The sequence below is a fragment of the Apostichopus japonicus genome, chromosome 5, assembly GCF_037975245.1.
Source record: "Apostichopus japonicus isolate 1M-3 chromosome 5, ASM3797524v1, whole genome shotgun sequence".
NCBI classification, from domain to species: Eukaryota; Metazoa; Echinodermata; class Holothuroidea; order Aspidochirotida; family Stichopodidae; genus Apostichopus; species Apostichopus japonicus.
Window position 1 is genome coordinate 17,876,761 of NC_092565.1, and position 23,506 is coordinate 17,900,266.

Genomic DNA, 23,506 nt, shown 5'->3' on the forward strand with positions numbered 1-23,506 from the left:
AAGTCACTATCTTGTGATGTAAGCTGTCTACTCTGTAAAGGCCATACATGGAACGGGCACGATAAGGATGGAAATAACAAAAGATAATGAGCAGATGTTTTGTTTGAATAACTGCAAAAACACTGTGACCCGCGGTGGATTGTCCTCCATTGTAGGAGAGACTAATGTAAATATCAGTCTAGGGAACGGATTATTTCCGTCTCGTCATATATATATGCCTGAAAACTCATTTGCATATATAACAAAGACGATTTTTGTCAGAAAACTTGACAAAATATAAGCACTATACCACATTATTACAAACTTTTGACACCCCTCCCTCCTCAAATCCTATACTTTTCTAAGTTTATTCCCGACAAAATTAGTAGTTTGTCAGGGATGGTACAAGACTCGCATACCTTTGACTTAATATCCCTGATGTCTTACTACTGCAGTCTACATTTTACGGTCGTGAGTTTAATGAATTGACAAAAGTGGCTCTCGGACTCCACTTTGACAGTTACATATGAAATAATTCCATTTGATGGGGAGAAGGCAGCAAGACAGTTGTTCTCTTTATCAAGATTGTAGGTAAACTCATCAAATCAAGAAAAGATGATCAGATTTAGATTATCAATGAAGTTCAGTACTCTACCCTATATTTGTTTTTTAAAGAAAGCTCCTCGTCCACTATTATAATTGAGGCTGAAAACGTACCATAATCTAAAATGATCCGGATGTCACCATTAGGAAGAAGATATGCTACATTTATTTGTATTTAACTGGAAACATTTCTTTTTGAAGTGCGCTATATATTAGATATTTCAAAGTACCCGGAACGAGCACTCAAAATATATTGCATCCCCGCTTTGGGAGGTGTTCTGATTTCGTCGAACGGCAATTAACTATTCAACACCGACACGACGAGAGCTCTTCAAAGCGGGTACGCGGGGGTTTAAGGAGGTAAAACAACACCTACTTGACATTTCAAACGGCACTTAAAGCTGAGGAACAGAGATTATCTTGTGAGGCGAAAGTTAGTCACAACATTTGGAAAGTCCATTGCCAATCCGCTGGGAGTGTCCCTAATGCATAAGTCAAGAAGTCTTACTTTACGTAAAATGGGGGAAATTAAGCCTTCCAAGATACAAAGACAATAAAGAATTGTTTTGTCGAATCACATCGACCAAACATACTTCTTGATTAATTGTTTGGTTGTTTGGACAAATTTGGAGAAAAATTCCTTTGGACTATGATTGATAATATCTGTATACTGTGGATCTACAACGTTAAAATACTTTTATACATTTATAATTATAATACCTGATTAAAATATTTTAATGGTTCAATAACTATTTTATCTATTTCCCTTGCATGCAGTAAAGGCAATGAACATATTTATAATGAGGCAGACTAAAACTTTCTGATGCGTACCGTGGTTCTTGAAAATCCCCGCCAGGATTAAAAATGCGGGGATAGTTGCTCTGAAATGACTTGTTGTCGACAAAATATAAATTACTTTGCTTGTAGCGTATAAATGAGGTTAAGCAGACACCCCCACATGTGCAGAATCTTTGCATTTTTTTGTCTAATCAACATCCTCACTATAATAATGTTTTTTTAGCAACATGTAACACTCCAAATTGCATAGTACTTGCCATTTTAAAATAATATAAAGAAAGCAAATTTTCAAACTTGAAAGGTTATAAAATGCCACCAGTGTGAGAAATACCCTCCACCTTCTGTTCACTGAATTCATTACTGACGATTTTGCCTCAGAAAGAAAAGGAAAGTAATGTCCTTGATTATCCATTACTGTTCCTTTTTACTGGGTAACCTCAAATCACGTACACATTTTTTTTCGGTGAAAAAAACCAAAGACAGAGAAAAGAAAAACGATCTAACGAAAACGTGCAGGAAGAACAATAAAGGGATCAACAAAACAAGAAGTAAACAAAAAAGATGAACTTCCTCAGTTTGGGTAATTGTAAGTATAACTTTGTGAGAATCAGAATTGTAAAATACTGTTAGTTAAATATTTTCTAAGGAATTGGAATTGAGATCTCTTCGATTTATGAAAAGTCGGATATACGGGTTGAATTGATATCAAATACAAGAGAAAAAAAGTATCTCCGAAAAGTCCCATGCCATATTTCATCCTTAATGCCAGAGATATCTATTACTTAAATATTTCAAATACATTCTCAAATTGTATCACAGCAATTCAACTTCAGTTTGCCACTACAACTTTTTCAACTATTTGATATTATGAAAGTTAACTAAGGGACAAAGGAAAACAAAACGTTTCATAACAAGAATATGACCAAAACTAACAGTATTAATTAATGACATGACGAATTGGTTCATGTATATATAGATAGTACTTCATAATATGAACCGAAAAACCACGTGACGCCTTATCCCAAAACGTCATAGGTATACATTTACTACAGTTTATTAATTTTCATGTTTCTTTTTTAATTGATTTTGTTTAATTTTCTGCTTAAATTTGCTTAGATATATATTCCTTAAACGAAGTCAGCCTTGGGGCAAGTGCAATAGAAGCAAACGCATTATCGGTATTCAGAGAGCTAAACATGTTTGTTGGAAAGAAATAACTTTGAAATCCAAGAAATACCCATTTTCTTTGCTAGCAATCGGATGTGTTTACATTATTAATCTTGTGTCAACTTTCCAAGGTTTGCACAATGACATTTCACATGCAGGAATGAATCAAACTTGGTAACTGCAATGTACATGCGAGATTATTCTCATTTTGTATTCTTTCAAACGGTATTGCCTGGATATTCTTCTGCTCGACTTTATTCCCAGTTTATTTTTCCACTGATGTCAAGAAATTAAGAATGGAACAAATATTACACAAAAAGTAGAGTAGAGCTGTAGAGTAGATGCTTTTATCAGCCAGCTCATCTGGAATCAGAATTAAAAGCAAAAGATTAAAGAATAAAAATAACGAGCAAAAAAATACGATGGAAAGTTTGGAAAAAATGAAAAGGGAAAGGGAACATGTAGATTATCTGTAACCAAGTAACAATTGTTCTTTTATTTTTTTTTCGTAGCAAGTTAGTAACAGTCTAATTGATTTTTATTAAGACTGTTTTTCCACAATGAATAATCGAACGATTAAAAAGCGGGTGCGAAAATGTCTCGAAATTTTACTCTAATTTGTATTTCAGAAATGTCCATTTTCCACTTATAAAAGCTTGGGTCGTCTGCTTTCAACTTTCGCTAAAGACGATCAAATATTTTAAAGTCATATAAGTGAAACCCCCGAAGTGACAATTCTCGTTATCGTCATCAATGAAGTCTATAAAATATGGCAGTTACTGACAAAGATCCCAGAAGCGTGACAAAGCTTAATTTAAATTCTTAAACATTGATTCAATTATACGAGAAAATCTAACAAGGGCACGTATGCAATCTAAATAACCCTGTTTTTCCTTCTAATCAGTAAACTAGCGAGTGCCGAAAATAAAAAGGATGCCAATTTTATGGACTAGATAGGCCTTTTTTAAATAGATCGCTGTGACTATGAACGAAATAGATTACACGATGCACGAAAGGCCTAGTGAATATATGTTCACCTGCTTTAATTGTACCAAAACTATTAAATGCGAAATAAAGACAGAATTAGTTACGTCTGTAGAAGATGGGTTCAAATGAGGTTATTAGATGAAATAACCAGACAATGGCAATTGCCTGGATTTGGTAAGTGTTGCGCACGTAAGAGATCGATAATTATTGTTTCAATCGGGGTGGGGAGGAGGGATATATTGGAAGTTAATGTTTTTCTTTCTATTTTGTAACGTTAAAACAAAGAAAGAACTTATTTGTGCCATACAAATCATTAGTTAGCCGACTCCGAAATTTTGAATTGACACCTAATTTTAAGTTTTAATATGTTACATACCTTCAGAAATATCCAATGTATCTTGAAAACTTCATTACTACAAAGGTAAACCTCGTCTCATAGAAAATACAAACTGCATAATTGTTTTCAAAACAAGTTCTATGTAAAGTAAAACTATAAGACAATGCATGTTGCAAATGTTTTAAGCAACAAGTATCTACTGAAATTGAAGAAACCAGATCTTTAATTTCAATAAATTTGTGCAGCCCCGTAGCGACTTAGTTACATCGAACTATAGAAGACATTGAGTCTTGTCAAATGTGATAAAATAAAATTTAAAAGCATAATATTAAACAAAGGGCGAAACAAGAAACTCAACTAGTTCATTGACTTCTGATTCCATCCAGAGACACTTTCATTTACACATTTGCGAATACTTCTCTTTCTTACATGTATGATTTAAAGTTCCTCCTGGCAAGTAGGTTTTTCGCGTTTGGTTTTTTTTGTCGTTTCTTCAGATCTTGAAAGCAGGTTTTAATCAATCGATCAGCTGTCCGACGCCGGTCTCTTAAAATGTGTTGTTTTTATTTCGATTGGGAACGCACGTATACCCATTTCCGATTGAATTACTTATATACTTTTTATACTTATTATACTTTTTAATATGAATCCGCGCGGAACATTTATTTGGAAATGCAGGATTGCTATAGTTCAGATCTATGTAAATATACAGGTTTTGATTGAATTTTTTGGAAAGGTTTAAAGGAAGGAAACACAGCATGTTTAGTATAGGAAAAAGTAAAAATGATGATAAAGTTGCAGATTTATGGATTAGTTATTAAAGTTATAGGAAACCGTCTACTCTCTTCACGACTGTTAATGGGCGAGTATGTCACATTGAAGTGTCAACAAACACCTGTTTCATCTTGTTCCGACAAAAGAGTTTGCTGCTTAATCCATAAAATTGTGTTAGCGTTGATTTATTAAGTTTGTGGTGGCTACTAAAGTGTAGAACATGCCTAACGCTTTAAAGCCTGCACTGTATCAATTGCAGTTTGATGGATTGAAAAAGAACAGTTGTGTCATCGAGGAATAGTTGCTAACCTTTTTCTTGGACACTTTTCTCCCGGGCACGGGTATCTCACGGTCATCTTAACTTACGGTACTCGAAAGGTCAAAGTATGGCCCACGGGATTTGCTGCAGTAAGGAGGGATGATGTCCTTCTTAGAAAATACAGTTTTGCACGTAACTTTATCCTTCGTATTTCGTCTTTTTAGTTTTAGTTTTTTATCTTTTCCTCCGCATCTTTCGAATGTGCGACCCACTAAGTTTTCTGAAGAATTGCTAATTGCTATTCACACACCTTGTCAGGTGCCATACATGATTCGGTCCTTCCGCCGATAAAACACCTAATTGCATTTTGATATCTGATGGGGAACTAAATATAGCCCTGAAAATGTTCCCCTAAAGAAAACATGAATTATCGACGAAAGCTTCACGTATCCTCATATCGTGACTAACTGCAGGCTAGAGGATGGAAGGAAAACGGGTCCGATCAATATCCTCTGCACAAATGGACTCAGCTGCATGTTCAGTGGGGCTAACAGCTGCCGAGTTAAGAACGGAAACAGACTTGACAAAAGCAAAATAGTATATTGCTTACTTTACATGGCAGATAAAACAACACAGGAAAACATACATGCTTAAACATTACATGTTGTGTCCTTGCATGCATGAAACTGAAATTAGCATTTCTTGATCAATGTTTTTCCCTGCCTCACTGTGGTATTCACTTAATGATAGACGAATGACGATAAATGATAGTCGTCAAATCTTTTGTAAATTAAACAAAAGAGTATAGTCTGACGAACGATGATTGTTAATGGATGACAAGGACATTGCATGGGGATAAGCCACATCAGATAAAAGACAAATGAACAGCTGAAGAGTTCTTGCTAAGGTTTATTGATATGCCCAGTCAGAAAATGGATTTAAAATCTTCAGATTTTTGACCATTGATTTATCTTCTTTTTTTTTTGTAGTACGACATCAATGAAATACAAGAGCACATGTTAATGAAAATTACAATAGCCGTTCTGCTTTTTCCCCCTATACTTTCTCAGGATATCACAGTAATTGTCATGTTGAATAAAAAGTGATGCCCAGTTAAAGAAATGCTAACAAACCACCCCTAAGGAACGTACGAATTACACAGTTTACTCCAAGTACAAACTTGATGGGGCGCAAGAGATTTAACTCTACTGTAACCAAATCTCACGCATGTACTCAACAAATGACATGCGGTATATAATTACTTTTTCCTTTTGGACTAAAGCACATAAAGAGAGTACCTGAATGTACCCCTATACTGCACTTGAACCTGTCGTTTAATCTGTTATTTCGTCTCTAGAAATGTCAAATTGACAGACTTGTTGACGAATTATATGAAGAATGTTATATATATAGTTATATATATAGTTATATCTTAGTAACCTCGCGACCGACTGTATAATTCAAAAGGTTTACCACATGTCGGCGCGTTCTTACTATGCGTTTCTTGCATTCTTCTATATGGCATTAAATGAAAGTTCTAATGCTGTCTTGATTGCTTTTCGGCATTTTATTAACGTTCTTTTTTTCGTTATCGATTGGTTACTTAAGAAAATCAAATCTATTGAGAAAATGTATGTATTTCCGGGTAAATGGCTGTTTCTTATCAGTTCATGATAAGTAAAGTGAACGTTTCGTTCTCCAATGACAATCCTTTTTCTGCACCAGTCTGCTTCATGTGATTGTAGATCAACATAATTTCACAAGTGCAAGTTCTTCCCAAATGAGACTGGCAGATAAAATCAATACTGCAAGGACCACTTTGTTTTTAGAAGAGCAAGCCGTCGGGAAATTGATGGGCAACCCGTAATTTATGTGATTTGCATAGGATTTCTCTTCGGGCACAGGTTACTGGAGGGGGTTTGTCGAAGTGACAGGAGATTCCTCCAGTCTTTTCCACAAATCCAGATCTTGATCTAAATCAGCGAATTAAGTATATCAAGGCAAAACGACTTGTAGCCATTCAAAGAATATGTTTGCAGTTATTAGCGCATCGCATCTGTATTAGACTTGTATATGGTTCGACCGATCGAGTGGAAACGGTTAATAAAGTCTGGTATATCGTGAAGAGTAACTTCATAGAGCGAGTTTGTTTTTCTAATTTTGGTTTTCGTAGAAATACAACTATTTGCTTTCTCATGTTCACACTGAATTTAGGCCAAGTTGGCAGGTGGGACGGCTGCACCACTTTTATCAGAGGAAGGGTGGTGACGAAAGTACGACAAACAAGGCTGTGAAACAAATCTTGCTTTAATCTATTCACATTGATTTTGTTCTTAGCTTAAATTTACTATTCCACTGGTCAGAAATTTTATTGGAGAGCAACTGTTACAACAGCGACAATTATAGCTTCTACAGTTTGAAGTGTATCAGAAAGTTTGAAACACCAAAAAAATCCAAAATTCTTTCCGTATATAGTTATCTGCTATATGAATCCACACGGTTGTATATATTGAACGGTTCGTGCTGACGATGAAAGTTTAACATTGACACTTTAATTTATACCAGTTTATCTGTTAACCGCGTAACTTGAGTATTGTAATGAAATTCATGGACGGTTATTTTCTTGGAATTTATGATGGGACGTGGGTTGCCTGAAACCAAGTAACTATTTTGGGAAGTATGAACACAGCACATAACAAAATACCATTGAATGACGTCTAGAAAGATGAATAATATGATATAATAACGGTACCAGCTGCCATTGTTTTAACACTTTCGTGTTATCATTGAATTTCGTTTCGGTTGCAAGTATATTGCCTCAATAAGAAGTACCAGTACCGCTTCACTGAAACAAACTTACGTTAATCCTCAAGGTGTGTATGAGATGTGAACAGCGAAGCAACGTTGAAATTCGGAATGATAGATCGGCAAACCGATTTGATGTGTTGATGACGTCATGAAGGGTTATATGGTATGTCATTCAACAAACGCAACGTTACCCTTAAGCATAAATCTCTGAACTGGGGATTTATCTTTTTCTGCAGTGGAATGAAACGAAATCAATTAAAAATATAAGTAAAACATTCCATATATCCTTTAACAGATACAACCGAACAATAACCACATGACTTCTGCCACTATATTTGCCCAAGATTTCTGGTATATAGTAGTGTTCGTAGCCTTCTGAGACATTATTTACATTGGCAAGCAATTAGTAAAAATAAGCGCTAGGGGGCTGGCCCTCCTACTTAAACGTTCGAGTTCAATAATGAATTTTATCAAAGCGATAACACTGTCTTCGTTTAAGTGCAGTACATAGCAATGCATAAAGTTTCTTCAGAAGCAGTAAAAACATTTGGAGCTAATCGTTAGCACTTATACTCCGTAATCTCTCTGCTTGAAAGAAAAGAGTGAAGAACAAATAGTCCATTAACCTTATCGACTCAACTCAGGTTCTTGTTCTTTCGAAATACGGATTAAATTTCAGTCAAGAATCTGTTGAAAATTGATTGGCATTTGATTAATATTGTTTGAGTGAGATTAGCCAGTCGTGATAAATAGTCTACATGCCTTTCCAACCAGTTGAATAAAGCTGTCTGTAATATTGGCATCTAAACTAAGTAGATCGACGTATAAATAAATCAAATAAGAAGACAATTGAATATTTTACATTAATCGTTATTTGACTGCACTATAGTTGGAGGCATTCCTTATGTCTTTTCCTGAGCTAAAATACAAGTAAAAGGTTAAAGTTCTGCAGAATGGAGAAAGTTTCATGCATGCATGACGATATTTATTGAACTTTCGGGCGGAAAGGACCTTTATTACGATTTGGAGCAACCCTTCTCTTACGAAGCGACCCAGCAACTTTATTGAAGAAGATTTGTGTAGAAAATCTTGTTATTGTGTCTGACAAGAAATTGGCCGACCTATATATATATTGATGTATATGTCAGTTTATATAGACCACAATGCAATGAAAGAGTACGACAACACAATTTATGTCTTTTAAATTAAAAAATACAGTTATGGGTTGAATTTGATGAAATCTTTCTTCTGAAATCTACTTCATTGATTACGAAGGAGTACATAACCTTAGCTAAAATACGTCACATTGCATCACGTATTTAAAAATTTATGTGGATCAAACATTTATATCGTTCCTTTGTTTTCATTTTGTTTCACAAACTTATGCTTGCCGAGGTATAACATTGTGAGATTCAATATTTTTACTTTTACTCTGAAACAATCTTGAGATTTGCAACACAATTTTATGTAAACATATCCCAAACAAAAGTAAAAGGTCAAGCTAAAAGGAAAAGTGAGCTTTATAAAAACTAGATTTGTATTTGTTTTCTTCTAAACTGTAATATTTTTGTTATGGTTATCGCATTTGTCATTGATGCAATTAATATATATATGCTGTTATGTTGTGTTATCACCTAAATGATGTTGGATACTATCAACCATCAATATTTCACTTTAAAGTAAATAAATACAGAAAGTGGTATTTGGCTGCATCGATGCAAAACTTTACATTTAATAATAAAGTTAAAGACAAAACAATTTATAATAAAAACGAAGAGGAAAGTATTGTTGGTTTGGCTCTAAAAATGTTAATCAATAATTTTATCTTTCAATCTGATAATTACATTACAAATAAGCATGATTTTATAGATTTGCTAGGTCTTATAATTGATGAAACAAATATTATTTTGTTATTGACGGACAGTAAATTGCTCTTGGAAATGTTGAGGAGTTCTAATGGTTTGATGCAGTGAAATTTAAGCATAGTAGAAGAAGCAAAGTATACGGTGTTCAATTTTCAAAGTTATTGAACGCCATTGAGAGACGAAAAGCTTTTATCTGCAATACGGGTAAAAATATTGACATTTTAATGTGTTTGGATTGACAGAGTTATTTTACTTTAAACGCCATTCCGCTGATTTTTTTCCCTGAAATGTCTACTTCTGAGTTCCCATCGTGACGAGGTTCTATGGTTTTCGGCTCAGATCCATTGGTATTGGATTCAAGTTTAGTTATTAGCTATTCGCTTTGATAAGGTTTAATTAATACTTGTAAGGTTCCTGTGGCAATTAAGTCCTAACTTTTGTAAACCTGTTAGTTTAATATTTTCAATCATTAATTGATGTGGTATGACTGCGAAATGCTTATCGTCCTAAACAATTTTCACAAACTTTATTGAAGAGAAACAAGACAATGTTCATCGTCAATTAGATTACGGGGGGTTTTCTGGGTCAAACAGGAAGTTCAAACAAACCAATAGAAAAAGTTTAATTACGGCATGATATTTAAATATCTCTGGACATAAACTTGTTTGTCTAAAGAAGACTTTCTACTTGGTCATAATGTCACATTATTATAATATTATGATTGAAGTGGTAGAATAGTAGATATGTGATATTTGAGGCAAGGAAAGTTATGAAAATAAACTGTGTGCTAACCTAGCGTTAGCCTCTCTCTACAAACCAACATGTATGGACGTATCAGGACATGGAAGTTTGTTTGTGCTAGATTATGTTTTGTGTGGTCGAATGCATCACCTGTCAATTAAATGCTTGATTGGACAACGTCACACTATTTGGGATGGCAAAGCAAAATATTTTTAATAGGTCACTTACTTCACTTTACAGAAATGGAATACGTCGCTCAGTGAACATAATATAACTCTTGTTGATTAGTCGATATGGTTGTTTCACTTTATAAACAATTATAGTTTCATGTGTAAGTCTTAAATGCCCATTTTTTTTTATTTACTGATATTCTCAATATTCTGCTGAAAACAGAAGACAATTTTTCGGTTGAAAACTATACACATTATGTCAGACTTTTAGCATTTACGTTTCGTTTGGCAAGTACATCGGAAATATAATTCTTGTCCTTTTTCTTGATTTTTTTTTACATCAGCAGGGAAGATTCCTAATGTAGAATTGAATCAAGTATACTCTTTCTCGACACACCCCGTCAGATATCAGCTCTTCCTCTGTCTACAAGCATCAACATATAACTCATACGTATCTAACATAGAAAGGTTCTTTCGGACTGGTAACCCACTTAAATTATGTCGAAACAATTTTGTCAGTTTTCATCATTTATGACTTTCAATTGATTTAGAGGTAGTTTGAATGGTAATGCGAGCATGTAAGTTCGATTTGTAGAATCTAGAAGTAGTTAACGGCATACTCTTTACAGAAAAACTGTACCCAGCAGATAGCAACGTGTGAATATCTCTAGGGTTTTCTAATGTTCCATCGCTTTACGCACCTGCAATTGCATTAACCTATTGAATCATTTACAGTTTCCTAAATGTGGCCGGGAAAGAAACTTTTTGAAAATTGTCATACATGTAAATTTTACAGTTGAGCTATATATACATCTTCTTAAAGGTTCCAACACGGTTCCAAACAAAGTAAAGTACTTTCGTGGTAACGAACGAGCACAATTAAGATATAATAATTGCGTACTGGCGATCTGTCAAGAGTCTCACATATCATATAGCAAAAACAAAAACTTATGAAATCACACTTTTCCAAATTATGCAGCCGGAGAAGTTTTTTATTTAATATGATTGAGCAAACCAACGGAACCCCCCCCCCCCTTAGTAAGAAGAAAAAATGTATATATATAACAGTGCAGTTATAATCACAGCAGCATCTTCATACTTTATTTGCCAGCTCTGATATCATTTATCGTAACTCTTACCATCTAAACAAATGAATTTGATCAATATCAAGGCCCTTTCTGCTAAAAAGTTTGACTTAAGTTACTTTTTGTGTACACCTCAAACCTGTCCTTATACATTAGTTATGACACTACAGCAAATCCGATAACAAGTTTTCCTTTAGGGACCGAAATTCAACTTATGTTACTATGAAAGGATCTGGTCTTAACTTGCCCGCCAGCTGTTTGCTTTCACAATGGCGTCACATTTTGCCTTCATCATAAAAAGTTAAAGTTTCTGTTAACTTCAAGATGCTGGGTGCAAAACTAGCGGATATATAGCTTACTTAAAGCAGTACATTGAGTTTGGTAGATGACAATCTAATACAGTCCAAACTTTTTAAAGAATCTTTGGCATCATAATAATTTATTCAGTCATATTTACTTTAACGAAGAGGGAGGGGAGTGTGAGGGGGTGGGGAGGATTACAGCGTAGGCTCATTAGCGTATTTTGCTTATATTAATCATTTGGTAACCCATTGCAGCCACATTTACTAAGATTTTGTTGACAACTGAATTCCATTTAATAACAAATTCACGCAAATAAACACTGTATGAGTTATTATATGTAATGAACATTGATTAATAAGAAATAATGGTACACATAGCCATGAGGAAGTTTTCGCTGTGAACTGTAGTCCATAATTAGCAACAGAGCAAATTAAAGAATACTGATTTTATTAGACCAGTTGTTTCCTATACGTTTCTTGAGTTCCTTTGATGGTCATTTGCCTGGAAATGTGTTCAGCTGTGTAAAATGAGCATAAAGCAACACTGTCAAACTTTGAGAGTTGTATTCCACTCCGTTGCAAAGAAATTAATCTACTGTAAAGAAAACTTTGATTTATACGTCATTAAAATGATAGAGTTAGTATTGACGAGTAAGAGAGAGATAAAGAAGCTTACAGAAACTAGTATACAACAAGAAACAATCAGTCTGCAAAGGAAATTGTTTTTTGGTTGTTGTAAGAAGTCGTTTCATTTTGCAGTTTTTCTCATCTTAGTATTCTCCTCTTTATTTACTTTCATTATTTTCCTTCTTTATATTGTTCTGATATATCACAACCAAGTGTTTTCTACACTGGACAAGTATAGGCTATAATTAATGCATAATACATATTCTTCGTTTGTTTTCATTAGCAACATCACTAACTAGTTGGAATCACATATACACTGTTTTTTTCAACAATTTTATTTGAAAAAGAAATGGGCCGTAAGCTGCGAAAACATATTTTAGCATTTATTGTATAAAAATACAATCTTTATCTCCACAATTTACATTTTGCGCAAATATATATGAGATAAATCACTTTACGCCAAAGGGGTCGATTGAAATGATATCATCTTAAATTGTTGATTAGCTTAACATATGTGCTGCTAAAGTTCAATTCGTAGTGTCTGCTGAGGTGTTGAGTCAATACAAAATAATTCTACAAAAAGAATATTTTACCATCTCTCAAGGCCAAACAGGGAACGATTTGTACTATCATCTTAATGGGTTTAACATCAGCTAAAAATCTCACCCTTTGGTTATGTTGTGAACTTAATCAATTTGGATCTCATCAATCTTGGTGTTAAAATAATTTATCACATAGTGATTTATGCCTTCATTATAGTGTCATTCGACAGAGAAAATCTCTCCAGAGGCGTCGGGTATTAATTGAAACTATATCAAATACGTTTCTCGCACAATGAGCTTAATTTCAAGGACATTGCCTACAGTAAAAGAAGTAAGATAAAGTTTACTTCGCGTTTACCTAAAATACCAGAAGTATCCCCGAGCATCTCGGTAACTTCTGAGTGTTAAGCACTGACGTCTAGTGTATTTCTTCGTGACCTGTGCTCCCTGGTGTTCGGTCTTTTCAATGCCGTTATACGAAATATACTAAAACAAGCAATGACCACATATAGTTGCAATAGTTTGAAGACATGTAGGTATATCCCATAAGTTTCCTCTATTTCACCATGAGAATGACTTCTTGTCTAATAGCATAAACATAATGCACTGACATGCATCACTGTTAATATGTTTCCCTTTTCGACAGGGATAAAAACTTTGATTTGGGGAGAATACATTGGGGGAGAATACATTTCCAACTTTATGATCAAACCTGAATTTTATCTGCATATTTATAAACCACTATACACAAAACAGAGGTTAATATGAGCCAAGAATAAAACGTAAACGACATTTTTAATGCAATCGATTCGCAACATCAGATCTTTTTTATCGTTATTATGATAAAATGGGCACTTTACGGACAGCATTAGTCTGTCGAGAGTAGTTATGTCGTATTTAAATATACAGGTAAGGGAAGAGATACAAAAAGGTAACTTTGCGAGTTCTGTCATTCTCAGCAGAAACTAGTGACAAGTGTAACTCTATACCACGGAGAGCTCTTGCGAAACATGAACCCCTAAGCAAGAAATGAAACTTGCGAAAAAATGAGACGAGACCATTTTACCCTAGGGATATTTGTCATACACGCATCAGTTTCGCCAAATTTTATATAGGGTAACATAGTAAATAAGGAATTTTAAGTCACGTTAATTTTGGTTTCAAAAGGGTGAATTGTAGTATAATTGATTTACAAGAAATGTTGTAAATCCTTTTTTCTATTTTTATATAACGGTATGTCTGCTATAGTCCTTTAAAAAAGAACCGTCTACTGATATAACAAAAAATAGGTCCCTGTTACGACAGTAACCTAGATAATTATGTTAGAATTATTTACGACAGAAATAAACCATGTGACGTTTCTTTTTGCTGTACGATGTATGCAACTTGACATTGGCTGTCAGTTTGTTACAAAAATCAAGGGTAAAGTGGGCTTTATATATAACAAAGCAATTTGCTGAAGACTTCTTATAGTTACAATGTTCATCTCAAGGTTCACTTGATACTTGATGTTAAATAACTTCGATTATGACTGAACTATCCTGCTTATATTGATAAAGGTATAATCATTTAGCGCGAAATATAGCCAGAGAATATGCCAAGACTTTACAAATTGAGAAGAAAAACAAATATATATAAAACAATTTTATCATGAGTTTTTGGCCAATACATTGAAATATTGTGTGGTTATTCTATTTATGTTAACGGCTTTACCTGACCAAGTAACTGAGCATTTTTGTGCGAAGGGTCAGTAAAACAATAAAAAATATGTTTAAACAGTATGCTGTCTACTTCGTACCTTAAAGTTGAGGATTGCATATCATATCATATCAAAATCACTAATGGTCGTAACCTGTACCATATCTACCTAATAATATAATAATGTTTATATTCCTTCACATGAACTTGATCCAATTAGATCTGGGAATGGTAAAAGGTCCTTTAAATTTTCTGGAGGCAGGTCGTGGAACAGTCTTCCCACAAATTTGAAATCCTTGCCAAATATTAATATTTTAAACGCAAAATGAAAACTTATATATTATGTTTAGATGTCTGATATTTGTTTGTCTATCTTTTGCCGTCCTTTTTGTGCTTTTGGATGTTTACCGTTTTCTTCTGCATAATATTGCACTAGATTTTGTATTGAGGGCTCCTCTGGAAATCAGTTCTTCTGCACTGAACAGGAATACCCTCATTAAGATGATAATAATAAAAAATTAATAAATGAAATCCATAAGTCAGAGTAAGCTTGTTCATGAATGACGTAGCAGAATGTTCCCACGTGACACATCTCATTATGTAAACTTTTTCTCTCACATCATCTTTTCTAAAGCCCGTTACGTGTCACACTCAAAGAAATTTCCGTGACGTCGTTGAATCTTTCATCAACGCAAATATCATCTACTATGGATGAATTGAAGCAATGGTCATCTGCTTGGGAGTTTCACAATCTCTAATATCACATTTATTTCTTCTTTTTATGTATAGTCTCTGAGGCCGACCCACGGACAGTCCGTCTTCACAAAAAATTATTTCATTCTTACCATCGTGACATCAGACCGGTCATCAATTCTACCACTACTATCGAAGTTGGATTCAAGTTTTTCATTTTTAATATTCTTGACATGGTACGTCCAATTCAGAAGATTATCATAATTTCTTTGCCTTTGCATCTGAAATGCTTTCTTTTTAAGGTAGTATGGGGTTTAAGTAAACAACAGCTAAGGTTGATGGGGAAAAAAAGGTTTGTATTGAGCTGGAAGCTGAATGTGTTTATACCCTTTACGTAAGTAGAAAAGAATAATATCAGAGTCAATAAGAGAAGTTTAAAGAAAAGACAAAACGTATAGGCTAGTGACATTTTATTATCACACTGCTTTGGCGGGAGCATGATTTCAAACATTACTGCATCAGTGCTCCTAAATCCCGTATGCAATAGGTTCTAACAGTTAATTAATGCTATTTGTGAAATCATGGATATGTAAAGAAAGTAAACGATTTAGCTTATTCTAACCTCATAATTACATCGACGTTTTGTCATCATGTTCTCTAAATAATGGCTTCGTTAAAGACGATAATGGTACGGAAGAGATTTAAACAATCCTTCTATTCTTTAAATTTTACAAACGAGGAAGTTCAGTTATAGCTTTGCAATCTCTTCTGAAGACAGAAAAATCAAAAGCGTTAAGGAAAACTATCGAAGATATAACATCGAAAGTTCTAGAGTATTGCGTAATATTCATGAACGAATGTCTTCAATATGTTGCTTCTGCTCTCTCTCTCATAGATTGATTCAGAGTAAGCTTCCATAAATCAAATTGTGACAAATTACTAGGAGGATATCAAACAAATCTACCTCCGAAAATAAAATTGGATGTAAGGCAAAACCTACAAAGATGATGAAAGCGGTACATAAGATCTCACTTAAATTTCAAGGAAGAAGAAAAAAACGTCGGATAGTGTGTCGAAATATATAAAACAGTGTAAATTAATGTGACGTAGACCTACCCCAAGGCACCCTAAACTTGACATTCAAAACTTGCCCGAACGACTCTACAGAGATCTTTAATTAAGAGGGACCGATTCGAATTGTTCAGCAAACCTTCATTATGTGTCAATATCGTTGAAATTCGGAGCACACCTTGGAGATATTTTTATAACAAAAAGGTGTGCAAGGTGTCCAAGTCAATTTAGATCTTTATGAAGGGAGTGTTACATTATATAAAATTGAGAATGCTTGATTCGATATTGACATTATATAGACAATATCTTTGGCGCAATATATAAGTTGATGAAATATATTATAAGTCTTAGGAAACTTGAAGAAGACATGAAATGATTCTTTCCTGCTCATAAATGAAGCAGAACCCATTAGATGTATTAAAAGGCATACATCTCTTGTATTGATTATTTTTTGCAAAGCATATTTTTTATCATAGAAGCCGGTACAAATGGTGACCCTTACCAAATATGTAGAAGGGTGTCTATGCAAGAATAAGTCTGGTGTTTACAATTTTTTTTATGATGTTCTGCTTTCAAAATTGTGCTTTTGGAGATTTGGGTTAAATGATATCAACAAAAGGAGAAAGTAAAATGAAAGGACAGTTTGCAATACGTGTCAACGTTTTTCCTTTTTTTGCAGAACGAGAAGTCACAGACCCTAAGTTGTTCTACATGGCTGACATTGGTAAGTAAATTAAGAATAACATTATTCCAAGGTTAAACTAACATGAATTATTTTTCGTTTCTTTTTGTCAATCAGCGAGATTTTGACATTAAAACGTTTGGGTCTATTGCTGTGAATAAAAACAAGATCATAGGTTTGTACTGTTGATATATAAATCCTAACAAAATACTGACTAGGGGTTAGTGTCTGTACCTGGAACATCCGAATTGAAGCTCACCGCTGCTTACCTTTCTTACTTAGGTATAAATTCCGATAAATTGAAGGGCATTTACCCTGCCAGATCCATACCTATACATTTTTTTCAGTTAACACCTGACTAGGGACTTGGCTCGGATTCTGGCTCTCTGGACTCGAAATCGGCTTGGACTCGTACCAACTAGATTTGGCTACAGCTATGCACGTTATTTACTTTTCATAGATGAGTGCATCGCGCAGTAATTTATGACGTAATACAAGGAATACATTCAACAACTGCTTTTGTTTTTCTTTAATATTGAATTGATTATTTAACCTTGGGAAATAATTCAACTGAGTGACATAATGTTATCTGATGTTAGTAAGGCATCCTCATTAATGAACATGAAACATGGATTTTAATTTTGGAGGATTGCAGTTTTGCTTCTGTGAAAAAGAAACAACAATTTGACATTGTATGACCAGGGAGCGCAACGCCCTTGCGTGACGTCACATGGTACTACATGTTGTGCTTATCAAAATAGGGTGAAATATTCAAAGTATTTATGTATCAGCTCTCGATCAGGTGGAAATTGAACCAATGTGAGTTTGTCAAGTTTAGGCTTCGTTATCCATTAAATTTATGGTGTATTCGATTTCAATCAAATGTCTATGGATTGAATGAACACAACAAACATGTAAGTTAAGACAGAATAAATTCTGGAGGATGTAGACAGTTATTAAAACCTTTTCTATTACTCACTGTCTTATCATATTTTACAAACATGCCACAGTATGTGGGGGAAAATCGTAGTTTAATTTCCGTTTCATTTGTAGGTTGGATTATGATTTTCTAATCATTGCAATTCCGAAAGGAAAGTACTTTCAAACATTGCTTATGGAGTTGTACAATCCTTAGAAAACTGAGGCGTCTAAAAGTCTGTGATGATACAAATAATACCCAAGGAGCAAACAATTCTCATTGGAGATATTTTCCTTGATATTTGATGATAGGATTTCACTATAAGTTTGATCTAAAGATTGAATGAACTTTTTCATGTGACGTTTTCAAGTACATTACATGGTCACGTTTAGTAAATCTTAACTATCCTTGTAAACTTTCTGGTAATGCTTCACATTATTTACAAGAAAACAAATCTGCTTTAAAAAGGGGATGTATTATCGTACTTTCCATTCAACCATAATGCAACATGTACTTAAGTTCCCTTTGCACTTTCGGCGAAATATGAATGAATTGGAAGGTGGTATGGAGGAGGGTCACAAACTTCAAGGGAGTGGGACGTGTACGAAAAACTGGACATATGCATTTATGAGAAAAGGTTTCTGTTCACAAGATGTTCATTCAGACTTGGGGAATCACGTTCAGGAGATGTATACACAAAGACAACTTTCAGACTGTTTTGTTGGCATTCCTCCAACTGCATTAAATCTCACATAAGCCAGGTATTAAAGTGATACCTTATAACCCAAATCTAGCACCTCGTAGGAATGTTTCAATGGATGAACTACTTAAATCCTAATACCTCACCGAAGCTTTCATTAACCTATTCCCAAAGTAAGACACACATGCTTATAACCACAAAAATATGGCGGGATCAACTCATCAAACGCGGTAAAGAAAACAGCAATTGACCGACTATGCTTGTGCACCTGTCATTTGGGCTAACACTGGTATGTGTGCTGCGTTCCTTTCATAAGCTTTCAAATACGATGCATTAATTCTGAGAACATGGAACCATTCATCTATCATAAGAACACCTGGCTGTGAGCAGACGAGTGAAACTGTCAACAGGATGTAAATTTTGGAAAACTGTAGGACAGCATGTTACAGTTCCATTTTCACTGTATAAACTTCGTTAGGAACACATTTGACTATACAAAAACATGTCCCTTGCATACATTATTACCCTGCATGTGTGTTGATGGGCAATTGCTGTACTACACGTGCCATTTTAATGCCCTATAACGTTGGCGTACGATGATGATGAGCATTGTGCAATGTACCTTGTATATATATGTCCACATAAAATGACACTATTGAATAAAAGGAAAAAAGAATTCCGGATATTTGGGTAGAAATTGATAGACAGTTCTAAGTATTGAGAAAAGCAATCTCCCTTCACGTTATTATAAACTAATCTTTTTACCGGTGCTGTGGCCGAGTGGATTTAGGCGGTGGCATTTGAAGCAATGCGGCTTAGCAATCTGGAGGTTCGGTGTTCGATTCCCGGCCGGGTCATAGTAAGGTGGGTTTTTCATCCAAGAGCAATATAAGGTTTTCCCATCTGAAATGACTATCTAAACTGAAGAAATTCCAAATTTGAGTTAAAATGTAGAATTGGAAGCCACGGCGACGCGTAAGTTGTAATCCATACGCCTTTGTTAGTTTCTCCCACATTTGTGGTCGCTTAAGCGTCGTAAAATAACTGCTGATTATTATAATCATTGACCTTTCTGTACATGGTCTAAGTTTTGATATTTATATGTCCCTTTAAACTTGATGTAATGATGAAGGCTGGAAGTTTTGTCACTGTTCTGTATTTTCCAACTCATTGTGATTACAAATGTATATGCATAAATATATATTATTTTTTTTGGTAATTATATATATATATATTTATATATCATTACAAAAGTTTAATATATTTATTATATATATATAGTAGTGATAAAAAGTTCGTCTGCTTTTAAAATCTTTATTCCGCTTATATTTAAAGTGTATACAGTAACAAAGTTAAAGGTAAACGATTGAATACTTGAAACTGTCTAATAAGGCTAATGAAATCATACTGCATACACAATGCGCCAGAACACTATAACGCGGAATATAATAGTTATACCTTCTCCCTGTGACTGGGGTAAACAGAGTAGGCATGTAAACTGCGTCGTTCACAGCTACAGGTAAAGGTGAGCAAGTCATTTGTGGTTCCACTTTCAAATTTGTCACTTGCACAATTCTGTCAAAGGTAGACCCTGTACTTCAAATATTCGTTACTGTTCTTTTATTCTGACATGTCACGATTACCAGTATGGTCTAACACTAAACTTTACCTATAGTTCTAGAGTTTCGCTGCACTCAACTGTATCCAACACGATCACGTGGGATCTAGTTTAATACCCTTCACCTTTTGTTTGTATGGGGTACAAGATAATATTGTTGGTATACGAATAATAATCGTAATAGTAATCACAACAACAGCTACGATCATGATGACGATGATGATGATGCTTCAAATACCACCGCCTCTATCCACTCTGTCACAGCACCGGTAGAAGTAGTGTCATACCATAAAGATAAAAACATAGCGCGAAAACAGGCCATGGCAGATGAAGTAGTAGCAATCTATTGTATAGACCAGGGATTCCCTAACTGGGGTGCATGAACATCCAGGGGGTGCGTGAGTCCATCCCAGGGGGTTCGTGAGACGTTTCTGAATGTCAAAACTATAGTTCTTTTGTTGAACTAAAATCTGATATATCATATAATTTAGTAATGTACAAAAGTCGTACCTATCGACACTCTTTCGCGTTCCATACGCATATGTTGCCAGAGTAGTACCGTACCTTGCATTTTTCATTACATTTTTACACTATAAACTTGATCTTTTACGGAGCACTGTTATGCGTAATATAGTATAATAGTGACTCAGATCGTGTCTCGAAAAGTTGAGGGTTCGTGGACAACTCTGACATCCACAGGGTGTTCGCGGGGGGGGGGGGGGGGAGATAAAGTTAGGGAAACCCTGGTCTAGACGTTGCATGCAAAATAGGTCACAGTCAAGTTTTCCCATTTTGCTATGTCCAATCACTACTAAACTAACGAACACGACTTCTGAGAGGCACATAGAACTCTCAGCGTCAAATGTGGTTAAGCCTTGCTATTGCTCTTAAGATAACGCTTGACATGACGAATATATTCACAGATCGCCAAATGAATGCTTGAAGCCATAGTTCATGGCACAGTGGATTCAACTCTTTGTGACATATTTATACGGTGTATTTTGAACTAGATCAAAATCAAGTTATCGGTGCTTATTTGACAAAGGACCAGCGACTGAATATAAACATTATGTACTAGTTTATTGAATTCCCTGATCACCTGACCTCACTCGTATAAATATTCATGTCCACTACATCGCTTTCACCAAGACCTCAAGTTGTGTTCATCTCTCAAGACAAGTTATAATGTGGCAAGTTGCATTGCCTCAAGAAGTACAGTATTGCATGATGCAGTATTTCTCGGGTTAGGGTTTAACCCTACGGGGTAACCCTAACCATAGGGTTTCCCTGGTCCACAACAGACTTTCATTGAGCTATATCATGCATGAAGACATTGCTCGACATATTAAACTGTGTACAAAACGGTCTTCTTGAGAAGTAATGTCACATGAGGATTGGCTGAAACGTTCATGAAGGTAGGGACGGGGGGGGGGGGGGATCCCGCTTTCTGTTAAGAAATGGGTATGGCGGTGGCGTCTGTAAAGCCAACTGCCTCGCCTGTAGGGGATGGGCGCCTGGGGGCCAAATTTTAATGGTAAATCTGCAGCTTATGTAGACTATAAATTAGTTCTACGCAAGGTTGTGCTAATAAATAAATAACTACATTGATTTAGGAGAGGGGGTGAAAAAAGAGGGTGAGGAGGGGGGGGGTTCACAACTCCAGACCGCCTCTGGATCTGCCCCTGACAGGTTTTACACTATATTGACTTTGATAGGAAAAAGTTAGACCTAATGAAGTAGAATTTTCAATACTTATTGTGGAATGAAGTTTACGTCGTATGCATATGTATAACTTGCCTTCTAAATTACCCAATAATTCAGATTTGAGGGTAACAAATTCATCATGTTTTGACATTTCGTAGAGAAATCTAATTATGATATTTTAATACCTATAGTTTACTCTCTTTCTGCGAATAGCATTAAGCTAATTCAGTTACAATACGCATGGGTATGGGATCCTGCGTTATTTAACATTCAAATATTTAACGTATTGATTTCATGCCAAATCCAAGTTCATTTGAATCATATCTCACCGTCTCCTGGGGGGAAGATTTGCCTTGACCCGAACGGAGTCTCATCTATGTTCGTGAAGGTCTGATTCATATTGTTGAATTTCAGACTGATATCTATAAAATGGCTAATTCGTTTACAATGGAGTAGATGATAGAAGGAGAGTTTGCGGATTTTGGTTCAATAAATACAGTAACTTTCAGGAGGCGTAGATGGGGGAGAGAATTTAAACTTATTTGTCTGAGGGAAAGTATGAAATATACATGCAGCTAGTTGCGTTTTATTGCTAAAATAAGATATTTCAATTTCGACAGATACACAAAAATATAAATTTGGTTTAATGTTTAGTACCAATGCTGTGCCGGGGTCATCTCGCTAAAAGTGTACAATGATAATAGCAATACAGATTACGCCCGATTAGTATGTATAAGATATCTTATGAATATAGATCTAACCTGGGCATGTGGTAGCAGGCTAATCCGCTAATGGGGGCAGGCCGGAGGGGGGGGGGGGGTCTAAGATATCATCAAGTTTCTCAACAAACCAATATCTGTTGTTTCAAATGTAATGCCACAAGCTTACATAATTATGCACCATCCTTGAGGAGGTGCAACGAGGGGTGACGCTGCTCTAGATTTTTTAATATCTTATATATTGCAAAGTAATGTAAACGTATACTTTGCTAGTAGAATGATGTTTAATAATCATGCTAAGACAACCTTTATAATTTTAAGTTTATATATATTATTACAAAATATATAATATATGTATTTAAACATATACATTCGAGATCTTCATGAGTTGGAAAATACAGAACAGTGAAAAACTTCGAGCCTCCGCTGGGATTCGAACCCGGGCCTACCGCTTTATATACGGACACCCCAACCACTAGGCTATGGACACCGTTCGAAACCAGTAAGGAAGGCCGTCACTCCACTGTAGGCTTTGCTACGTGTTTAGGACAATGCTTGTCCTGTGTTGGTGACATATGTTGGCTTACTCTAGAGAACAATCAAATACAAGGTTGTTTTAAACGTAGCAAAAAAATTGGTGGCACCATACGCGATAAAA

General features: G+C 35.1%; 1 protein-coding gene across 2 annotated transcripts in view; it reads left to right on the forward strand.

Moving 5' to 3' along the window:
- The window catches only part of LOC139967900 (neuronal acetylcholine receptor subunit alpha-7-like), a 93,721-nt gene that overhangs the window by 52,058 nt on the left and 18,157 nt on the right, over positions 1-23,506 (forward strand). For both annotated transcript variants that reach the window (XM_071972095.1, XM_071972094.1), the window contains 2 exons: positions 15,532-15,671; positions 17,186-17,230. In XM_071972095.1, the coding sequence (XP_071828196.1) occupies positions 15,669-15,671; positions 17,186-17,230 (48 nt within the window). In that variant the 5' untranslated portion in view covers positions 15,532-15,668. The remainder of the gene's footprint in view (positions 1-15,531; positions 15,672-17,185; positions 17,231-23,506) is intronic.